At 37.8% G+C, this 22373-nt stretch overlaps 2 protein-coding genes across 4 annotated transcripts; both read left to right on the forward strand.

Annotated features, from left to right (window-relative positions):
* Positions 1 to 177: 177 nt before the first annotated feature.
* LOC110164918 (glucose-induced degradation protein 8-A homolog) lies at positions 178 to 2340 on the forward strand. 2 transcript variants are annotated; one of them, XM_055166028.1, is made up of 5 exons: positions 178 to 302; positions 590 to 711; positions 846 to 1042; positions 1130 to 1327; positions 1465 to 2340. In XM_055166028.1, the coding sequence occupies exons 2-5, from the start codon at positions 594 to 596 to the stop codon at positions 1636 to 1638; spliced, it is 687 nt and encodes a 228-aa protein (XP_055022003.1). In that variant the 5' UTR covers positions 178 to 302; positions 590 to 593; the 3' UTR covers positions 1639 to 2340. The 2 variants fall into 2 exon arrangements, with proteins under 2 accessions (XP_055022003.1, XP_055022004.1); XM_055166029.1 differs by lacking the exon at positions 178 to 302 and adding an exon at positions 364 to 517.
* A 242-nt stretch (positions 2341 to 2582) lies between these two features.
* slc17a9b (solute carrier family 17 member 9b) lies at positions 2583 to 10741 on the forward strand. Of its 2 annotated transcripts, none has more exons than XM_055166320.1 (14): positions 2583 to 3103; positions 3662 to 3859; positions 3958 to 4097; positions 4357 to 4456; positions 4566 to 4696; positions 4957 to 5053; positions 5133 to 5229; positions 5382 to 5469; positions 5546 to 5580; positions 6065 to 6180; positions 7891 to 7946; positions 8018 to 8047; positions 8317 to 8463; positions 9021 to 10741. In XM_055166320.1, exons 1-14 carry the CDS (start codon positions 2964 to 2966, stop codon positions 9146 to 9148), a joined length of 1503 nt encoding a protein of 500 aa, XP_055022295.1. In that variant the 5' UTR covers positions 2583 to 2963; the 3' UTR covers positions 9149 to 10741. The 2 variants fall into 2 exon arrangements, with proteins under 2 accessions (XP_055022295.1, XP_055022296.1); XM_055166321.1 differs by having other exon boundaries at positions 10250 to 10741.
* The last annotated feature ends 11632 nt before the right edge of the window (positions 10742 to 22373 follow it).

The following is a 22373-nucleotide window of genomic DNA, read 5'->3' on the forward strand; positions in this document are numbered from 1 at the left end:
CAACGCGAAACAGGAGAACAGACTGGTGGAGAAAAGACTTTATTACTAATATATTTTAGTAATCACTAATTATTACTACTAATATCAACAAAACTATTTTACTGCAAGCAGAGGAGAACTAATTTAAGGAAATGCAACGAAGTGTTTGCAACTTAATTTAATCTTTTCTAAAGTCTATAGATGGCGCTGTTTATCCTGGTTTGGCAGTTTTTGATCGAAGAAATGACCGGAAGTTAACGAAAAACCCGCTAGCTTACTGCTAGCTTACTAGCTGTCGCCGACGTAGCTCAACAATATATAAGGTAATATAACTATTTCAAACATTATCGTGAATTTTGATGGATTAATATGATAATAAAGCCTAGAGTTTGACATAAGTAGACAATGTGAACCCCAAGAAAATGCCTAAAATAGAATTTAAAAACACAGCGTTAACGTTAGTGTAGTTGTTATTATAGGCCTGAACTTCAGTATGTTTCAAAGAAACAGAATTAAGTTGACAAGCGAAACTGTATCAGTACGTATTTAAAGCACAAAGAACGAGCTTGATTAGACCAACATCGAACTATATTATCGTTATTTCTTTCAGGATAATGAGTTATGCGGAGAAACCAGAGGACGTAACAAAAGAGGAATGGATGGATAAGATCAACAACGTCCACATTCAAAGAGCGGATATGAACAGGCTAATTATGAATTACTTAGTGACAGGTACAGTATAGTTTATAATAATAATAATAATTACTTTTATTATTATTATTATTATTATTATTACTTTTATTTATTCATTTATCATTTGGTGTGCTTTTTCCGAATTACATTTGTTGCACGTTTTTCTTTTCCAGAGGGCTTTAAGGAAGCTGCAGAGAAGTTTCGATTGGAGTCTGGGATTGAGCCTTGTGTAGATTTGGACTCTCTTGATGAACGGATTAAGATCAGAGAGATGATCCTGAAAGGGCAGATCCAGGATGCTATTGCACTTCTTAACAACTTGCACCCAGAACTACTAGACACCAATCGTTATCTCTACTTTCACCTGCAGGTATACTTTGAGGTGAAACATTGATATGTACTTACCAGTTGATTATCATGTTGCTAACTTCTTGCTCTTTTTTTTTTTTTTTTACAGCAACAACACTTGATAGAGCTCATTCGTTTACGGGAGACTGAAGCGGCCCTTGAGTTTGCTCAGGCCCAGTTAGCAGAACAAGGCGAGGAGAGCCGAGAATGCCTGACTGAAATGGAAAGGACACTTGCGCTTCTGGCATTTGACAACCCAGAGGAATCCCCTTTTGGAGATCTGCTCAATATGATGCAAAGACAAAAGGTGGACTTTTCTGAACAACTCTTAGAAGAACAGTTAATTTGATTGATTATACACATTGTGTGTTGTTGTTTAATAAATTAGGTGTTCTTTAATTCTTGTTTATTTTTAACTAAACTATGTATGTATCTCTTTTTTAGGTATGGGGTGAAGTAAATCAGTCAGTGTTAGATTATGAAAACAGAGAATCCACTCCCAAACTCGCCAAACTCCTCAAGCTACTACTGTGGGCTCAAAATGAGCTCGACCAAAAGAAAGTGAAGTACCCCAAAATGACAGACCTCAGCAAAGGCACCATTGAAGACCTGAAATAAGGAACATTCATTGAACCACAGCATTAGAGACTGGACTGCTCTTTACTTAATTTATATGTCAACAAACTTGCTCATCTAGTACAACCTTTTGTTTTGTAAGGGTTGCTTTTTGATACTTTCATAACTCACACTGTTTAGATAAATGGTATTAACACACATATCCATGTTTTTAACATGTTGTTTTACATTTATGCATTGAAATATTACTTTTGTATTTCTCTATATTAGTTCCGGTACACTATTTTTTTCTGTCTAGTGACAGAGAAAGTTGGAAAAAGGAAGTATGAATGAAGCCTAAATTAGGCTGTCATGCCTGACTGTTATTGTGACTACTTGCAGTTTAGTTCAGTAAGCACCCACACTTAAACTCGGTCTTTGACATATTGCCACTGTTGTTGATCTGCTGTTATTTTTATAGGTGTAATACTAATTTTTATTTTGAATTTGCTGTTGGATATCTTAGCAAGTTGAAGCTGGATTTTGAAAACCTTTCACTGCAGCTTAAAAGCAACTTTCTTACTGTAAAAATATTTATTGTTAAGAAAAACGTGAACAGAAGCTTGTACAACTCAAATGTACATAAACAGAATTTTAAGAAACTTCACTTTTAGGACTTAAGCCTAGTATAGGACTATATGATCTGCTATTTTTCTCCTGTCTTATTTTGCAATTAAAGCGAGTCATAACATGACATAACTACCAGTTGCGAGTTTTTATTGCTAATTCCATTCTTTACACTTTCCAATATATTTCTGTTTATTCCTACTCATCATTTGGAACTGACATCCTAGAGTACAGTATTACAGAATAGAATTTTCTGTTGTAACTGAACAGGCATTGGCCGCACATCCTCGTGTCCTCTGTGCCTTTAAACATAACCCCCTCCAGCGTGCTTTTCATACTCAGCCGGCCTGTCCTGCATCGTCATGATTTGAAGAAAAAGCACCGAAGTCATTTCTTGCACAGAAAACATAAAATATGGGGCAAAGACGAGCGTATCAACAACATTATGCTTCCTGAAATACCCTACCGATCAGTGAAAGTATTGCGTGGCTGAAAGAGGCAGGGTTTGCAGAAAACTGACACGTGGATTAGGCTTCCTCGGCATCAGGAAAATACAGCCTCTCTTTTAGCCCGCTCCGGTACCATCGCCTGCTCTTACATTAGTACAAAGACCCTTTTTAACTCACAATCTAGGTCGCCTTTTTGCGGATACTATGTAAAAGCGTACTGGAGAGTTGGACTGTTCCCCTTTGGCGTGCGAAATTAACGAGTAAATAGCCCGAGGAAGGAAAGAGAAGGAGGCTGCCATAACCTTCCGTTGAATGGCAGTAATTCAAAAATATGGCAAGAACCACAATCCAGATTTGGTCTGCTACAAGGAAAACCATCAGCCCAACAAGCACGGTGGAGCTCCCGCAGTGTCTCACAAGAAATGGACCGAGCAGAGTGCATACTGGTCCAGGTAAGATGTGATAATGTGAAGAATTTACCCCCGGGAGAATTAACGTTAGGTAAACCGAGGAAAAGTTAAACCATTGTAAGGTGGTGCCATCACAAAATTTCTCTTTTTGTTAATTTGTTAGCTTTTTACCTTATTGTAAGCTATTGCCTTTGAATATTTAATTACAGCATAGCAACCTCTTTGGGAAAAAATGAGTGGGCTTTAAGAGCCCCGTTATATCATAGGCTACAAAAGTTTTAGAGTTTAGATTTTCAAATTAAACTAAAACAGGGCTGAAAGTCGCAAAGTAAGTTATTGATCTTATCTCAGAATGTTAACCATCATAAACAAACTTTGGTAAGTGAGATAAGTGAGTACCAGCAGCTTGTTTTCATACATGCAACAATAGTCAACAATTCACTTAGAGGATCCTAAGCATTGTTTTTTTTTTCACTTAAATACATTTTATTCTGGTCTCACATGTGAGACTGCAAAACATAAACCTGTTTATTAAACTCTTAAGCCTCAGAGAACTTTGTTAACTTTGTTGTAATAATTTCATTATGTCTTGTTTTACAGGCCCATGGCAAGGTTATGGACGGTGGTGTTGTTCTTTGGTACATGCCTGCTGTACTGTGCCCGGATGACTATGCCCATCTGTGCGGTCAGCATGGCGGACCAATTCGACTGGAGCCACAAGGAGTCTGGCATGGTCCTGGGCAGTTTCTTCTGGGGCTACTGCTTCACCCAGATCTTTGGAGGCTATGTCAGTGACCGGTAAGAGTTTGTGGTTTTATATTACATCATGTGTCTTAAATAACAATTTTTGTATTTCACAAAATATAACTTATACCCCAATATATTTGTGTGGACAGAGTTGGAGGGGAGAAGGTCATGTTGTTGTCAGCTGCAGCCTGGGGCTCTATGACAGCATTTACTCCAGTTCTGGCCCACTTCTGCTCTCAGCCAATTCTGTCAATGACTCTTGCCAGATTCCTGATGGGACTACTACAAGGTGATCTTCGTTTGTTGCTACACAGTTAATCTGTCATTCTAAACAAAAACATTTAATCTTTCCAGAAAAACCGGTTTGGTGCCTACATTGATCTACATTGTATTAGATAAATAGTTTCTTTTCGTTCTAGGTCACAGTACTTACAACAGTAGTTGTACAACACTGCTTATCTATGTGAATAATAGTTTCCAACAATGTAAACAAATTTCACAGTAAGTTAATTAACAATAAGCTAATATTTATGGTTGTTGTGTTGTAGGTGTACATTATCCATCATTGGCCAGTCTATGTTCTCAAAAGGTGGTGGAAAGTGAACGAGGTTTCCTTATGAGCACTGTTGGTAGTGGCTCTTACCTGGGGTGAGTCTTACCTTGTTGCAAAACATTTTGTGCACTGCCAAAGTGGTACCTGTGTCCTGTGGTTTCACGTGTGTGTTTTGACTAGATATTTGATGTTGCATTTGTTTAGCACGTTGGTGATTGGTGGAGCTGGCTCCTTCATGTTGGACCTGTACGGCTGGGAAAGTGTTTTTTATGTGTCTGGGCTGCTCACCGTGCTCTGGGCTTACTGTATGTGGAAGTATCTCCTCAGAGGAGAAGGCAAGGAGTGTTTCTGCAATACTGGATTGAATCATTTACATAATCATTTATGCTAAAATTGCAACTGGATTAATGCTATGAATAAGGTATAAATATGGTAGTCCTTGTTCTTTATTAATACTGAGGCACAAAGATTATATTTGAATATGGAATAAAAATCAATGAAATAAGGGCAGAATTAAATGTATTAATTCTGACTAAATTAGACATTTTCTTACTGTATGATGCTAAGGACTGCATAATCTGTTTTGTGTTCTCAGGTCCTGTTATTAGCCTTGAATCCTTAGGAAGCAGCAAGACCCAAACCAAACTCACTAAAAGACACTGGCTGCGGCTTTTCAAACAGCCAGCTGTCTGGTAAGATCATTTTAAAATGCAGTTGATCATTCAGTTAAGATTTTAACAGCAAGTAACTCTTTCTTTCTGTGCTGGACAGTGCTGTAATTACCGCACATCTTTGCACAGCGAGCACCTTCTTCACTCTTTCGTCCTGGCTGCCGACCTACTTTAGAGACACCTTCCCAGATGCCAAAGTAATGACACACTGAAGGCATATTTGTTCTTTTTGATATGACATTTGACAAAGAGATCAAAGAGAAAATAGATTTACCTGTCAAACTTTATAAACAATAACTGGCTTTTTAAAACTTCAAGTTGAAACATGATTTTTTTTTTTTTCCTCGAGGGCTGGGTGTTCAATGTGATTCCCTGGGTGGTGGCAATTCCTTCATCTGTTTTAAGCGGGTGCCTCTCTGATCACCTCATCGGTCAAGGTAGAGCATTCAAAACCTATTTTCAGAATTTCCAACACAGTAGTCCACAATAGTCATTTCCTTCTTTCATTTTCAGGTTTTGATACAGCTTCTGTCAGGAAGTTTATGCAGGTAATCTACAAGTATATTCTTATCTTTTTTAAGAAATACTGGAGATATTATCCAAAAAGTGTTTTGTTTTTTTACTGCTGTTCAGCAACATACAGACTATGCATACTGAAATGATCAATTTTTCTCTAATTTTCTGCTATATTTCTCTATAAAATTCACTTTAAAAAGTGATCATAATGGTCAATGAAACCTAATCCCAAGTTTGTATAGATTTGCATATAGGAGCATTCAATTTCACCATGATAAAGCATAGACAAACAGACAGATTATTGCATTTTTATTTTAACTAGCCCTTTTTGGTTTTTGGTCTGACTGGACTTTTGGTCTTGGCATGACACAACTAGAGACTGAAAGTCATAACAATTTCATGATCTTAATGTCTCTGTATATTGTCTCTTACATGTCAATAACATTTTTTCATTTATTGGTTTACACCTCTGTGGAAATGTTTCTCAGTGTTTATATCAGTTTTATGTTTGTGTAGTTCATTTCCATGGGCCTGTCTAGTGTGTTTACCCTGTGCCTCTGTGGTAAAACAACATTTCCCTGGGCTGTAGCACTTGTGTCAATAACCATGGGCCTCCACACCTTCAATTACAGGTATGAACAAACAAACACATATCATAGTCAAGTCGTACGTCAGATAGTGTGTAATAGTGCATTCTGTTTAAAGGCTTCTTTGTCATACCAGCTATGAAAATTCTGATATTATAGTTTATAGTCTACTATAGATGTAGTAGGTCTTGTATCACTTAAGACATGTTTTATAAAAAAAATAAATAAATACAGTTTTAAAGTTTTTAATTGGTAGAAACAAACATTTACCTTCTTTTTTTATCTTCTATATTGATGTCATTGGCATTGTTCCTATTAGGGCACGACCAATATAGATTTTTTGCGGCCAATATGAGACCAATAAAATGGGAGTTGGAGCTGCCTATAGCTGTTATAATCACCGATATATTTAGTGATGTAAAAATTCACTGTAAATCTTGAATTGTTTAAAAAACTTAGGTTTGGCTCTGGTGGATTTTAAATTGTGTTTATTTAGGCAACATTTATTGTTATTCTGACTCTTTACGTCATATTTATAGACAGTAGGTCGGCCTAATGGCATTTTTGCATCACATTCAAGCCAGTAGTGATGGGTATTCGAGTTCTTTTTAGAGAACCGGCTCTTTTGGCTCGGCTCACTAAAAGCAGCTGGCTCTTTAGGCTCCCGAGCAATTGGGATTGTTTTGTTGCAAGCAGGACTAAACCAGAACTGAACCAGGTCTAAAGTAGATCTAAAGCAGGTCTAAACCAGGATTAAAACAGATCTAAACCATGTGTAAAACAGGACTAAATCAGAACTGAACCAGGACTGAGTGTCGGGACTCGGTCTCCATCTCTCTCCCTCTCTCGAGCCCAAGATTAGTCCTGGTTTATTTATTTTATGCTGAAGTACAGCCTACTATTTCTGAAAGTTTTGTTTTCAGCCACTGCCCGCTATCAAACTACAGGTCTGCAGCGTGAAGAGAAAAAAAGTGAGAAAGAGGGGGTGACAGAAAGTGAAAACACGGCTCCCAATAAGGAGCAGGCTCCCGTCCCGCTAGTAAAGAGAGTAAACTACCGCTATTAGCCCTTAGCCGTAAATGCGTGTGCGTTGCAGTAATTAATTATATGTGTAAATGCCATAATTCACACCTCTATTCACATCTCATTTACATATCAGTGCAGGTCCAGTAACAAATATATGGCCAATAGAAAACGGCCTGTTTATGTGTGGGAGCTACAGCAGCTAATCTCTAACCAATGAGAAATAACCAAAACTAGCTTCAAAATCGACACTTTTGCAACACTCACCGCTCACACAGGCTCCTCCTCACATCACAAGTCTGCACTAATAAATGTCTTTTTAATCCAGACTCAGACCGATTGTCCGTAAAAAGAATATAATCTCAGTGTTGCACGTGGATCTATGGCTGCGGGTGTAAACAAGCGCACGTGAGTGATGTGACTCTGGGGGTGTGTTCAGGGACAGTATGGCCACAGACACAGACAAATTACACCACAGATAAATACTGATGCAGAGCCACATATTAGGACATTTATCTGTCTGTAAATTGGATTAAATGAACATAATGTAGAGAGTCTAAGCTTTATAACATATAACATGCCCACGTGAAATATCAGCCCATAACGGCAAGATTTAGGCTGATCGCCGATATGTTTCCAGGTGCCCATATCAGCAGATAATATCAACCAGCCGATATATCGGTCAGGCCTTAGTTCCTATAATTGACAACATTTTTTTTTTCTTCTTTGAAGTGGTGTATCAGTAAATGTCCAAGATCTCGCTCCTTCCTGTGCTGGGTCATTATTTGGTATGTTTGATCAAATATTTTCCATGCTTATGGACCAAATATATTTTAATGCTACACAATTCTCTTTACAGGTGTTATGAATACATGTGGTGCTTTCTCAGGTGAGTAGCTTAATTGTAATCCTTCTGAAAGTATTTCATTGTGTTCTAAATAATTTCTCATATTAAATTGTTCATAGTCCTGTGCTTCTGAGTTCCATTGTCACTCAAACTTGTCCCTTTTGCACCATACATATTTGATCAAGAGTACTGCAGATCAAAAATACAGAGGCCAAAAGATGACAGTTAAAGTTTCTATGGGTTGCGTTGAAAAGACTGACATTTGATTTTGAAGTGATGTGTACTACAATGGATCATCTGCTTCTCTGTAGGGGTCCTGTTGGTGTATTTCTCAGGGTATCTGATTGAGACCACCGGTTCGTGGGCGTCTGTTTTTGCACTGATCACCACGTTGAACCTGCTGGGGCTTGGCATCTTTCTAGCCTTTGGAGATGCAAAACGAGTGGACATTGACTCGAGTAAGGGCCGCTATAGCAACATCCACATTTAGATCAGTACACAGCCATATTGGTAAATGTCTAAACACAAATGTTTCTCAAGAATATTGTGCAAAAGAACTAAGCAGGGATCCAAGCCTTTAAACTGGGAAAGTTGTACTAGTGTTCGACAGTGTTTTTACATGTCACTATTCTGCACAGCACTACACTAAGTGTCTTTTCTCACATGTGTGAAGTCACCTACGTAATTGCAAGGGTCAAAGATGTAACAAAAGTAATGCTCTACAATGGAAAATGAGTTGACTCTTCAGGTCATGGGGGTTTATTCATGTGGATATTTTAATACAAGATATGCTCTGTTTAGTGTAGCTCTCTTCTCATGTGGTTGATTGTGTTCCTTGGATGGGTTAAAAAAGACATTGTTATTGAAATACTTGAACTGTTAGAATGCCTTTTACAGTAAAGCCCTGTTGTGTCTAAACTGGGACATAGTGAAATGGGTATAAAGATAATGGTATGAACTGGTTTGCCTAAAAGCACATTTATAGTTGCAGTGTTGCTCTTTCCTTCTGTTGCAGAGAGTTGTTCATGTGGCACCCATGCCAAGGGGGGCACTGGTCCTGCCTCATTTATGCCATGTGGGACTAGCACAGAGAGCACAATTTGTAATTCTTTGGGATTTGTAATGTACTATGCTTATGCCTAAAGACAGAAACTTCTCTAAAATTGATTACTTAATAGAGTTGTGCTTATGTTACAGAATGTGTTGATATGTTTATTGAATGCGTATGGAATTCATAACCAAAGGCTCATATCCAGAGCATGTATTGAGTGATACCACAGACATGTGACACTTGATTCTTAAGGGGCAGCACTTTTTCTTTGTTCAACATTTGTCTCTTACATAATGGTTGAGCCTTCTTTCTTATTGGCATCTCATTATCTGGTGACTAAGGATGTATGTTAATGTCCTATACCTTTTTATAGTCTTCATTCTTTTCTTTATTATCAAATGTGGTTACTGAAAGTATGTTAAGAATGTTTACCCAGTTGAAAGACCAAAGTTAATATTTAATTCTTTACGGTCGTATTTTGTAAAAAAATACCTCAATTCATTATTGTAATTTATATTTATAAATGGTGAATTTTAATATATGTATAGAATATATATATTTTGAGGGGCAAACAAAGGCCTTTTTGGATTAGATATAAAAATAGGTTTATGAAACACACACATATTGAATGACTAGGATGGCATCATATTTAAATATGAATTTAAATCAAGGGTTGGTTTCTGAATTAATCTTAAATTTTCACCCTCAGGATTTGAATGGTAAAAGACAAAGGCAAAATAACTCCAGTAACAGTGGACTCATACCAGTTTGTTGTTTTATGTTATATTCACTATTGAACATTTGGTACCTGATTTTATTGTTACTGTTGCTACATCAAAAAGATAAAAGCCCAACATTTTTATCTTGCCACTAAATACAAATTTTGTTGCGGGCGCAATCTCCTTGTTTAGGTTACTGAGTTTTTATGTCTTGTCATTTTGTTTTAGTTACTGTAGTTTCAGTGTGTTGTGTTACACAATGGCCTGAAGAATGTTACTGATCTGAGAGCATGTCTTTAAAGCCTTTAAGGTCTGAGGCTTTTCATGTTGCAATATGAATATGACATTCTGAAATCAATTCAAATATTATGTTGTAGCAAAAATGTAAACAAGTGATTATTCATTCATTCTTTGTAGAAAGTTTTAATTTATGTTTTTATGCTTTTTCCTACTAATTTAGTCTTTTCCTTTCAGACATTGGAGTTGTTCTCCAAATATTTATAAAGGGTTACACCAGATGCCTCCTCATCACTTTTTTGTCTAGTCTTTGGAAGATGTGGGAGAGTTTGAGAGCTTGTCTCTAGTTTTTAAGCTTGATGATCCAAAAAAACAGTGATCAGGAACTGCACTAACCATATGCTTCATTACATTGATCAAATCAGTTAATGTTAAGGCAGTGGGTAGTTATTATGCAATGCAATTTAGTCATTTGAGCTTTTACAAAGCCAGCTCTGTATCTGTGATGTTGGACTTAAAGGGTACATTCATGACACTTTATTGGTCCCATTCACATGTATAGTCAAGAGTCCCAAAATGTATGTTTTCTAAAAGTGTTTTACAAATAATTTTGATAATATGTATATTAATCCTTACATATTACTTAAGTGCAAGCAATTACAGTATTGTAATGATTTGATAATGTATGGAAAGAAAATTAAGATGGAATAAATATATTTTGGTCAATTGCTGATGTGTTTTAATTCTACAATTTTGAAGTAACATTAGTTTGTGTAAATACTACACATAATATTCAGTGTTATAGGTCAAAATGTAATTATTCAATATATGCATATCAAATAGAAATCTTTTTTTTTTTGGGGGGAGGGGGTCGTTTATTAGACCCATCTCTGGAAAAATGCAATTCATGAAATATTTTAGTCCAAAACAGAATATATGCATTTTGTTAAACAAATTCCCCAAGAACTCAAATATCTTCTGATCTGAAAAAATATGTAGTGTGCTAGTGGATTTGTCACATGACTAGCAAACCCATAGGGACACAACTGCAAGGGACATTCTGTATCCTGTACCATGTAGTGTAGTACTCCTGTCTACCACCGAGTGGCAGTAGAGGATCAACAATGAAATAAAGTACAGTAGCCTATATAGCGCGGGTTAAATCGTATCCCAGAGTATACAAAGATTCAATTACTTGAGGTTTAGTGGTGACTTCATGTCTAAGTCTGTGTGTACAGTCTAGACAGCGCGGGGCTTCACAATGGGCAAGAACAATGAATAAACATGCCTCACAAATTTAATTCTGTCTATAAATGCTTCAAATGTGTGCTATGCTTTCTATGGGTCCGGTTTGGCCCTCTGCAGATTCGACATTGCCCACTTCACCAGTTCAGTCCGGGTCCGGGATCTGAATCTGGATTTGGGGCCAGCGGGACGTACAGTATGGGGTGGCACCATATGGCACGATGCTGTGTGCCATGTTGGCTCGCTCGCACTGCCCACGTGTGAACGGCCAGACGCTCGTCAACCATCAGCCCAGCCCACTCCTCGTGCATGGATCCATGATCTCGTGGGACAGAGACGGGGATGCAGGTTACCATGGAGACGCGTGGAAAGGATGAGGCAGGGAGGGAGTTCGAGGAAGTGGTACCATACTAACCTACTACACTTTGAAGTAGACAGCTAAAAGTTCTAAAATTGGGCATTTTGTGTCAAGCTACAGCGTGGATTACTTGCTGCTACAGACCTAAACTACCTCTGTGTATTACCAGTAGACCGACTCATGAGCCTAAAAACAGAATATGGGCCATTTAGAGTGACCACCTGTCTTTCTTTTGGTTGTCCTGCACACTTATTTACACAGTGTCTCACTTTTTCAATCATTAGGGTGATCAGATTTTCAAAATTCAGTTTTGTGTCCTAAAATTGTGAAAAGGACACATAACATTGTCCATTCCTGACTCGATGAGGGACATCTGTTAGTGCATTATGACCATTTTCAACACAAATTTTCCAGCTTAACATATGACAATATATTCCCCTCTTTACTGTTGGCAGGGATCAGATTGGTCAACACTTGGGATATTTCTTGTATAAAACTGGGACAAATCAGTGGTTTTGGATAAATCTCCTGGGAGAAGGGACATAAGGCTCAAAACTGGGACTCTCCCAGGTAAATCGGGATGTCTTGTCATCCTTTCATTGATGCCATGAATTATAAAAAGTATTAAAAATCATATTTGTTTTGTCTCTAGGAAATCATTATTTTTTGGGCATCTTAGCACCTGCCATTCCCATTTCTGAACACAACTGATAAACACTGAATACATATAATGTTATTACATTTAGTGTCAAGAAACAAGTCCGTCCCTCCACAATATTCGACAATGTATCCCTCGTTTTCTACATTTTGTGCATAATCTGCACTGCAAAGCCTATATAGGCTATAGACTATGACTGCTTGAGTAACATTAAACCCAAACATAATCTAGACTATTTGAACTACCCTTACTTCCCAGCTCTAGTTTGAAACAACTAAAATATCAGGTCAGCTAAAAGTCATTTCACAAGTGGTCTTGAATGTACAGTACATTATGGGCCACTGTTAAAAAGGTGGCGCTGGCTGGGGTGGCTCTTGTGGCAGAAATGGTGTTGTAAAAGCAGATATAATCATGATGAGTGGTCCAGTATTTAATTAGCAGAGATGAAACTGTAGAAAAAAGGGGGTAGCGCAGCACAAACCATCCCCCACCAAGTTGTCAGCTGGCTCCAGTCTAACCCAGTAAAAGCCATCAAAAAGCCAGAGATACGTGTAAATGAAATAGACCCATTAATTAGTAATTAACATCAAGTTAATGACATTTTAGGGTGTCGCCTCGCCTCCTCTGTCCTTCCTCTAGTGGGTGCTGCCTCTCGGTGCACTCCCACATCTGAATGCTAATTAGTGCAGCTTTAGTGGAGGGATATACCTTTGAATATAAGCCTACTTTAAGAGTGGTCATTGTTGGAGAGGATTAATCACTGAGCAGTAATAGATCAGCAGTGTGTCTCTCCTCAGAGGAACCTGATATGGGACCAATGACAGGTTTATGTGCTAATTGCGTTCTGCCTGTTAGCCCACCGATACCCCCATTTAGTTAAAATGTATGAGTGAGTGATGTGGTAAAAAGTGTCCCAGAAGATAGACAAGACAATAGCATAATTGTACTGTATAGCGGGTTATGGTTGGCGCTGAAGTAGGCTACTTTTCAGACAATACTATATATTTTTCAAATGGTTATGGCGTGTAGTTTCAGCTGTTTTGTGCTCTTGGGCAAGACATCTACTCCAGTTAAGACTTCTGGACTCAGTCTGACAAAGTACTGGTTTGCTGTGGCAACTAACTGAAACACATTCTCACCAAACTTATATTTCATGTTACACTTTATGTGTTACATCTTAGAGGCCCTCCTGGCCCCCAAACAGTTCAGCTGAAGTTGAAGTTCCAGGCATTGTCTTTGCAAGCCTAGAGGAAATGAATACATTTGAAATACAATCAACATTTACTTGAATAGAGATTGTTCAGCAATGTTCAGACAGTGCCCTATGCAATTATTTTGTAATTCTACTATCCAGTACTATACAATATCAAGCTACTTCCAATATTTTAAGATTCAACCTGTATACAGCCAGTAGGTCAGATTTGGTAGGTAGTCCATATTGGGACAAATGCATACTTACAGCTGCCATTTAAAAGTGCATCTCCATTTTTATAGTCCTTGCCCAACACAATCTGAATAAATACTGAAGGTAACAATTGGTATTATGCAATTTACCTTTGTAAACTATTTGATCAGAAGTAGCAAATTATTTTCCACCAATATTTTTCTCCTAGTATAATTTTTGTAACATTTGCTTGTGTGTTTATTTGACAAACTGTTCTGATCCACATTTGACCCTTTTAAATCCACACACACGCAGACACACACCCGTCTCCCTGAAGTGAATATGTTGATTTGTGTCATTAAACCCCATCAGCTGTGTGCCTCCTGTTAGACATATGGCCCGTGTTAAATGGAAAGAGCAAAATGAGCTGCGTTCGAGAGGGGCATCATTTTAATAGAACCCAGAGGGACAGGCCACACCTGCGCAATAAAAACATGAAACCATCGGCTCTTTGGACAGATGAGGACAGGAGAGGAACGGACAATCCTATGCACGTGTTTTAGATGCACATTTGAGTGATATTTTAACTATACTGAGTTTTTATGTGTGTTTTAAGACATGGCAGGTGTATAAAAATAAGAAGCAAGTATACTTAATACATTTCTTCAGGTCAGATCTGATTAGACACACTATGATAGATTTATGTGACCTTTTATGTTTGGAGAATGTTTGGGAAATGTATTAAACAAGTTTGTAATTTTAGTTACATACATTACATACATTTGTAGCCAAACTAGGTGATTTTATCTACATTAACAAGTATGTGTTTCCAATAATCAATAATAAAATGATAACAACATATTTATTAATGCTTTCTTGCAGTCCCAGCTACATCACTTTTGATTCATTTAAATGCACTTCAAAAAAGCAGCACAGATTTCAGTATTTACCGTTATATAAGCCAGCAAACAAGTAAGCAAACGCTGCAACGGTCCAAACCAGACCTCCCTGCTGAGAGGGACGGCAAGAGCTGGAGTTTCTGTCTAATTAAACAGCAATAGAACAGTCCACTCTAATTGTGCCAAATAAATCTGTATGAAGATTCAAGTCCATTATACAACGTAAAATATATTCAACTATTTTTAGGAGGAAAATATGGCACACACCCTTTGGCTAAGTTAGTTGGGTGTTTTTAATACAAACATTTTGAAGGAGGTGTTTCTGAGCATTTGACCACCAAACCAACAACTATATTCATTAGTGAAAGCATTAGACTTTAAAAAAGTAGGTTTTGAGACAAGGTTTATTCTCCACAAATAAATAAAGAGTTGCCATGTGTGCAAATTATTATACATTGTAGTAATTATCCTTTATTGTTTACAGGTAGCTTACCAGTTGCTTGTGTTTTGTTTGTGCACATTGCAAATTATAATATTTCTCAAAATAAAATTGCATACAAAATGATCTGTAAAACACTTGCTTGTGATGGCTCGTGTTTTAGTGTGATCTTTTGTTGAAGCTTTGTTATCAATGTCAATTATTGTATCCAGATATTGATAGTACAATCCGAATACGATCTGAATAGTAATGTCATGTTTGGAGGTAGTTGTCTGTTTGTGTATGCACATGAGGAGGTTAAACGCCTCCCGCCACAGTCACTGCCCCCCTGCCCCCTCTTCTCCCCCCTCCCTCTCTCTGGCTTTAACACACTCACATCCCTCACACCACCAGATCTCCTCTTTTTACCCGCCTGCTCTTTACTAAAGTTTGGCTGTCAATCAGCTCTGGCCTCGGGCAACAGGCACTGATGAAAAGACCCCCGAGACAAGGAGACCCAAATTAGATTTCAATAAGGATGTTGAATATTCATATCAGGCAAACATCTAAAGGTAAATGCTTTTTGATCTCGCCTCACAAATATCACTTGTGTGCTTTCCCAGGTCCTGACGCTGTGGTTCTCTCGCTGTTGTCTCCCCTCAGCCCTGGTCCAAGCCTGGTTTGCGCACTGGCTGCCTCCTCGGGGGATGCAGTGGAATAATGATGATGGAGCTACAAAGGAGAAAAAGGGCCATAATGAATGTTTATACTAAAGGGACCCAATAGAAAGGGCACCAACCGCACTAAGTATTCAGTAATTAGTATTTAGCAGAAGTTGATCAGTGCACAGCGAAACACACACAGATGAACAGACAGCAAGGTTGGGGCGCAAGAGCAGAGGCATTTGTAAACTTTGGACTGAATGCTCATGACAGTAGCAGTCACAACACACTTTCATTTGAGCTGTCAGACTGTTTACTTTATTTATATAATTGACTTGCCCCAAAACATTCACAAGGTTTTTCAATACACAAGTTACCTGCTTTTAATTTAAAATGGAAATACAGTTGTTGTTGATGGATACAAAAGAGATTTCCTTACCTCATACATTTTGTAATAGAAACAAGTAAAACAAGCATCCTAAATACCCTAAAGAAACTGCCATCACTTCCACCTTGTCGGACATGGGACACGCAGGCCGGGTGGAGGAGGGGGTGGGGGCTGTTGTGTGGTGGGGAGGCGGGGAGGGGTATAGCCCCAGGCTCTTGTCCCCACAGACAGTAACAGAGCTCTGGACCCTTTCTGTGAAGTGCGTCTCTAAATGAGTCCAAAAGACGGGAACACCATCTCCTCGTCTTGACGCAGGAAGAGACCATGGCGCTAATAGTCCACGTCAACTCCTATCATTAATAATAGCCTTAGAGTGGCCGTAATATTGTAATGTTGGAGAAGGAGCTAGTGCTGTCCATGATGCAGGGAGACAAGCCAGCATTCGCCTCTCTGCCCTTTAGCGACGCCAAGAAAAAGAAAGCCATTCTCATGTATACTTTCCTCTTGTTATTTCTCTCACTCAGCGTTCCTCTCAACCTACCCCCACTCCTTCCTTACAAGATGATGGTCAGTCTATTGCCAGGCAATCTGGTCTGTGATGTTGTTCGCACCTTCATAGAGCCAAAAAGAAAAAAATCTCTGACAAGATGAAGACTTGCCCAGGTGGTGTGATGTGGTCTTGCGGGTGAGGGCAGCCATGTAAAGTACAAGTACATGTGTGTAGTATATGGTAGTGTGTACACCCCAGGCCCTGTGCTACTGTGATGGCGAGTGTCACTGCTCCGGCCTGAGCCCTGCAGCTCCACAAACCAGCTGTGGACCTGACAGAGCTGTCTCCTGCACTCACCTACTCTCTGCCCCCTCCGCTCACACACACAAACACACACGTAGCAGTCCCAAACACACTTGCATGGCCCCAGGTTTAAGTACACTGCATACAGCACAGCACCACGTACCCATGGACCACCACACGAGCTGCAGGCACTCACTCTCATGCCAGATACAAACACAGAGAAGAGGAATATGCTTACTGATCTCCCATACAGGAAGCAGAGCTAGATCAGGAACATATTTTATCTTACTCAAAACATTTATTACCTTTCTTAAGATTGAGGGATATTTTTTAACACTGGACTAAAATTAGTAGCAACTTAACTTACACACTGGGGTATCCAAAACTCTAGAGGTCTGACAAAAATGCGTATATTATGTTCATGCAAAATAATCTTCATTTTTAGAGACAATATGGGATTTTTGACATTTTAGATACACACATAAATTGATGAAATTATCTGGGCTTTGTGCTTAATCAAAATTTGCAATTAGCCATGATTAATGTACAAAATGACAAAATCTACAAAATTTTTATGACGTCTTTGTTATGAAACATATCTTGTAACATATTGCAACATATTGTATAGATAATGATTAAATGATTAATGACTTTAATTGGTCATTAGTCACAATTATTCAGATCAATTGTTGCAGCCCTACTGACTAACTGTATTAGTTACATTACTTACCTGCATCCAAACTTTTGTTTAATTCCCTTTTCCTTCTAATTCGAAGTCTGATTTGTAAAGCTGGATTTGTGATTGTTATGCAAACCTTGATTGTGTCATGACCAGCACAATATATTTATATAGTTCACCTTTATTTTACCAGTCATCAAGAACATCAAGTAGTACATGTAGTCACGCGCTCTGTATCATGTAGGTCACCAGGGACATGCAACATCGCCACAAGCGTCTGAACTGAACTTGTCCAGGAACAAACCGAAGCACTGCCCCCTCAGGAGATGTTAGCTTTACACCTTAGCCCCTGAACCCCCCTAGCCCCTCCCCCCCACCTCACCTACCAGCGCCCGCACACTGAAGGCTGCCATGTGGATCCAGGTGTCTCGTTTGCTGTAGCGTCCTTCGCATGTCACAACCGCAGAAATCAGAGCCCTGTGGTGGGCAACGTTAGTATGTGCAGGTCTGGTGGTCTCTGTCCATCTTTGTATTCGTGTCTCTTGCCCCAGTTTGTTCCTAGAGGGCAAGGGTGAGAAAAACAAGTGAGAAAACAGCAAAACAGGTTAAGAGGCGCTGAAGGAAGCAGCAGTGGCACATGTTTCAGGCATGTGAGCAGAGTAGGCCCAAGAATACAGCCCAATACAATTCAAACAATTTACCACATCGATACTTATATGACATTTAAACTTACATATCATTTCTATCATAAAAAACGAATGTAAAATGTAAAATTCCAGTTTTTATGTGGCCATAATTAGAATATACTATAGTGAGTGCTTCAGTACAGTAAAACTCAATTCCCTTATTAAATATAACAAAATAATAAAGAGAGAAGTTGACTTTTTGAATAGCATTAACAACAATTTGTTTATTTGCATTTGTTATTCATATTTTACTATTATTATTAATTGTTTATATGTCTTATCATCGACGCAAATTCCTAGTTTGTGTATTTTGGTCAGTTGCAATGACAACAAACTTGTTTCTGATTCTGATTAAACTTACTTACGATTAAAATTAACAACTGCTATATGCTAAACTGCTGAACTATCTTCAAAATTGCCTCTAAGACATTTTTTTCTAAGTTCAAAACCATTTTTTATATGACTGTGGAAAACCTCTGGCACCTTGTTTTATTTGTGGAGAGTCATGAAATGCATAAGTTCCATGTCAGCGGAGTAGAATGGCCACACTCATCAGTCTGATGCATGTCACACTTTGAGAACCACTCAAGACGCTGACATTTGTTCAACAGAGCAGTGACAACCTGACTCACCAATGAGGAAGAGGAGAACGGACAGTATGGGTATTTGGATGAGAAAGAATATTGAGTATTTGTGGCTTGAGAGTTGTCTGTGGTATAATTTTAAACTGGTTGACACTCAGAAGAAAACAATGAAACACAGAATTTATGTGATCCACCAAATGTAACAGTTTTAATACATAACTTTTTGTTTAATATGACACTATTAAACAGTCTCAACAAGTTCATTGTTTCAATTGTGATAACTTTTCCAGTGGTCAAATGTCACCATGTTTCACAAAATTACATTTTTATATTGAGGATTGTTGGTTTAACTTTTAACTTCTAACTTCAATCAAACTAGAAATTAACCACATTGCCTATAATCTTTATATATTTACATTTTCAATGTTACTTTAAATGAATATGTGCTGTCCCTTAAATAAATAATTAAGAAATTAATAACAACAACGAAAAATGTTTTCAAAACATATTACTGTTGCTAATTTACAAAACTCTAAAATCTAGGGATGCAAAGATTAATTTAATAAATTGTCATTAGTCAACTCTTAAAAAAAGTAACTGATAATAGTTATTATCTGGATGATACAGATTATAAAACACATGCTAAAAGAGTTTTTTATAACAGATGGTGGCATTATTAAATCAAAATGTCAAAAAGAAATAAACAATTTCTGCACTTTATTTGGAAATAATTAGAAGCCTTCGGTCACTTTTGCAACTTTATTTTGTTAAAATCGACTAATCCAAAAAAATAATCGCTCTCTCGTCGACCACTAAAATAATCATTTGTTGTGGCCCTACTCTAGTGTTTTTTTTAAGTTAATATTTATTCTTCCACAATTTCAATGTCAAGTAAAAGAGTCAAGTTTTCTTTTTTCACTTACTTCCTCTGAATCACCTTTATCTCTCCTCCTCACCATCAGTAAATAGGATGCTCCCCAAACACACTCTGTTTTTGGTTCAGTTATGTGGCCAGATGTCCAAGTTGACATAGCGCTTAAGGCGTTTGACTGGATGAAACAGTGCATTGGCGATGGGTAAGAGGGATTAAAACTAGGCCCGAGGCGGTTCTGTTATATTGAAAACATCCTGGGCTGCTTTGTATGGGAGATTTGCATACATCGGGGTCTGTGCAGTGATGGCCCATCTGGTGAAGAGCATTGTCCCCAAACAACAAAGTGAGTTTAAATATTTCACATCTCCATCTATTGGGACAGAGGTAAAACAGAGTTAGAGAAAGGAGAGAAATTGTGAGGGTGAAAAAAGACAGCAAAAAAAAAAAAAAAAAAAAAGCATGCAGTAAATTGGCACAGCTTTGAATTTATAATGTTCCCAAATGTGCCTCAGTCAACATTAGTGCCATCCAGAAATAGTAAAGCACTGAGAATAAAATTATCAAACTCATTATTATCTTTTCAGGGTTTTAGTGTTGTGTCACTCAGTGCTATTCCTACGGCAACCCCGTTCATTTATTGAACCTTGGGAGTGGCTCCAACAAACTTTTAACCCTCTATGATGGATTAAAAATATTATCATGTCAACTTACAGGACTACAGCATGCAAAAGTGTTAGTCAGTACATATTTAAGTATAGTACAGTTTTAAACATATATTGTACTTGAGCCTGCTATATAGTTATAATCTATGACACCCGTGGATCGTGACATTATAATCTGGACATTTTAAATCGCAATATTAATCAAAAACGACAAAAAAGGAATGAGTCCACTGACTTATGTGTTAGGAGTACCCAGTGGGAGCTGACGTCGCCGTAAATGTCATCACAACAAAGAGCCGTGAAGTTGTCTGCACCTCCGATGGATAGCTGCAGATCACGCTAGCGAGTAGCATTAATTGATGCAAATTTTGAGCCATCCAAGAGTAAGATATTGTCAGTTAAATGAAAACTGGACTTACTTAGCTTTTTGAAGCCAACGTTTCGGTAGCAACCAGATAGCTTTATCTGCAAGTACTGTTTTTTTTTTTTTTTTTTTCATTTCTGCAAATATGACTACACAATGCTGCTGAATCCTATGTATTAATGATTAAGAAAATAAAATTGGCGACTGAAGTAAGTACAGCGCAGCATGCGTATGCCAGTGGCAGTGAAAATTGGGCTGATCGGCAATATGGCGCATTGAAAATAAGTGATTAAAGATTACTCAAACATGCATGAATCACTCTAAATACAATTTCGAGAGGGTAAATGAGAAGGGGAAACAACTATAACATGGCCAAAATCTACATAGTAGTTCTGCTTTAATGGGATAAAAAAAGTATTCATAATCTAATGACTACTAAAATCAAGTTATATTTTTGGACAGTATCTTTACATCTTAAGTCTTTTACTAATTTGTCAATATAGCAAAAAGTGTATTGGCAGTATGTTATATAGAGTGGCCAAGTATTAAGTTATCTTTCCTCTGGCCAAAACCCTCTTTATTGTATTAATGCAATAACTCTGGATTTCCCTGACGTTTAATGGCACTGTAAAATGAGATAATTACAGTAATATATCTGTATACTCATGCCCCGTTCTGAGGTCAGACACATAAAAATTAATAAGGAACAAGAGGGCAAAAGGAGACTTGAAGAGAAGATTAAATTAGCCAGAGTAACAAAGTATTCTTAATGCAAGTTATTTAACATCACGTACTTACATCCCCACTCTCTGAAATGCTTAGTCTATTGTGTTGTAGTCCATTGTCCAGTGTCCACCCTCCAATGGCCCATAGAGGCTTGATTTGGCTGTAAACAGAAATAAATAAATTTTTATTTAGTTAAATTAGTTCTTATCATGCCTGCCAGGTTTGCTGCTGCTGAAATTGTATTTAAACACAGGTTAGTCTACTAAATTCTAAATGAAACACATCTAGAACCATAGCTGTCAGTTTTTTCTTGAGAAATGTTTACGCTACATTTACAGATTACAGAGATGCAGGCTGAACATTCAATATACATATTTTCTATTTCTGTTCTATTTTCTATATTTAGATGCTAGTTTTGCACAACTAAGATTTATGTTATGTATCTAAAATACTGTATATAAAAACAGACAAACTTTAAGTACTGCTAGGAAAATTATTTGGAGGTAGAAGCTTTACAATACACTTTACAATGTAATAATAAAACAAAAGAGGAAACAAAAAAGACAGAAAGAAATAGAGAAAGGTGGAAGTTTATATAAATATTGGGGCATCCTGGTCAGATTTGTGTGATTGGTGAGAGGTGTAGAGGCCGTAGGTGCAGTTTGCCCGCCAAGACTCCCATCTGAGAATATGTTATACAATACTGCCAAACAAGAAGTACCTCCACCACTGTAATTCAATTGCCAAGTTGTCTTCATCTGACATGTACACATCTCCTGTCCTGACACTTCTACCATTTGTATCTCTCCCCTCCATCTTCTCCTCTCCAGCCTTTTATTTCAACCAAAACACACATATTAAATTGAATACAAAAACATGCTTGGGGGCAATAGATGGTAGGTGATGTGGCGTCTGTGTGTAGGATGGACAGCCTGCCGCAGCCTCCGTCTTCACAAACACACACATTTACAAGTACAAGAG

Source organism: Boleophthalmus pectinirostris, unplaced genomic scaffold (assembly GCF_026225935.1).
Source record: "Boleophthalmus pectinirostris isolate CB_2022bp ecotype Guang Dong unplaced genomic scaffold, ASM2622593v1 HiC_scaffold_8, whole genome shotgun sequence".
Taxonomy (NCBI): Eukaryota; Metazoa; Chordata; class Actinopteri; order Gobiiformes; family Gobiidae; genus Boleophthalmus; species Boleophthalmus pectinirostris.

What these genes read in the sequence shown, in the direction of transcription:
- slc17a9b (XM_055166320.1), top strand. Translation starts at nt 2,964, where the DNA reads ATGGCAGTAATTCAAAAATATGGCAAGAACCACAATCCAGATTTGGTC. An exon ending in TGATCACCTCATCGGTCAAG is followed by an intron (nt 5,470 to 5,545) that starts GTAGAGCATTCA and finishes TTTCATTTTCAG; the next exon opens with GTTTTGATACAGCTTCTGTC. An exon ending in ACGAGTGGACATTGACTCGA is followed by an intron (nt 8,464 to 9,020) that starts GTAAGGGCCGCT and finishes CTTCTGTTGCAG; the next exon opens with AGAGTTGTTCATGTGGCACC.
- LOC110164918 (XM_055166028.1), top strand. Translation starts at nt 594, where the DNA reads ATGAGTTATGCGGAGAAACCAGAGGACGTAACAAAAGAGGAATGGATG. An exon ending in TATGAATTACTTAGTGACAG is followed by an intron (nt 712 to 845) that starts GTACAGTATAGT and finishes TTTCTTTTCCAG; the next exon opens with AGGGCTTTAAGGAAGCTGCA. An exon ending in ATATGATGCAAAGACAAAAG is followed by an intron (nt 1,328 to 1,464) that starts GTGGACTTTTCT and finishes TCTCTTTTTTAG; the next exon opens with GTATGGGGTGAAGTAAATCA.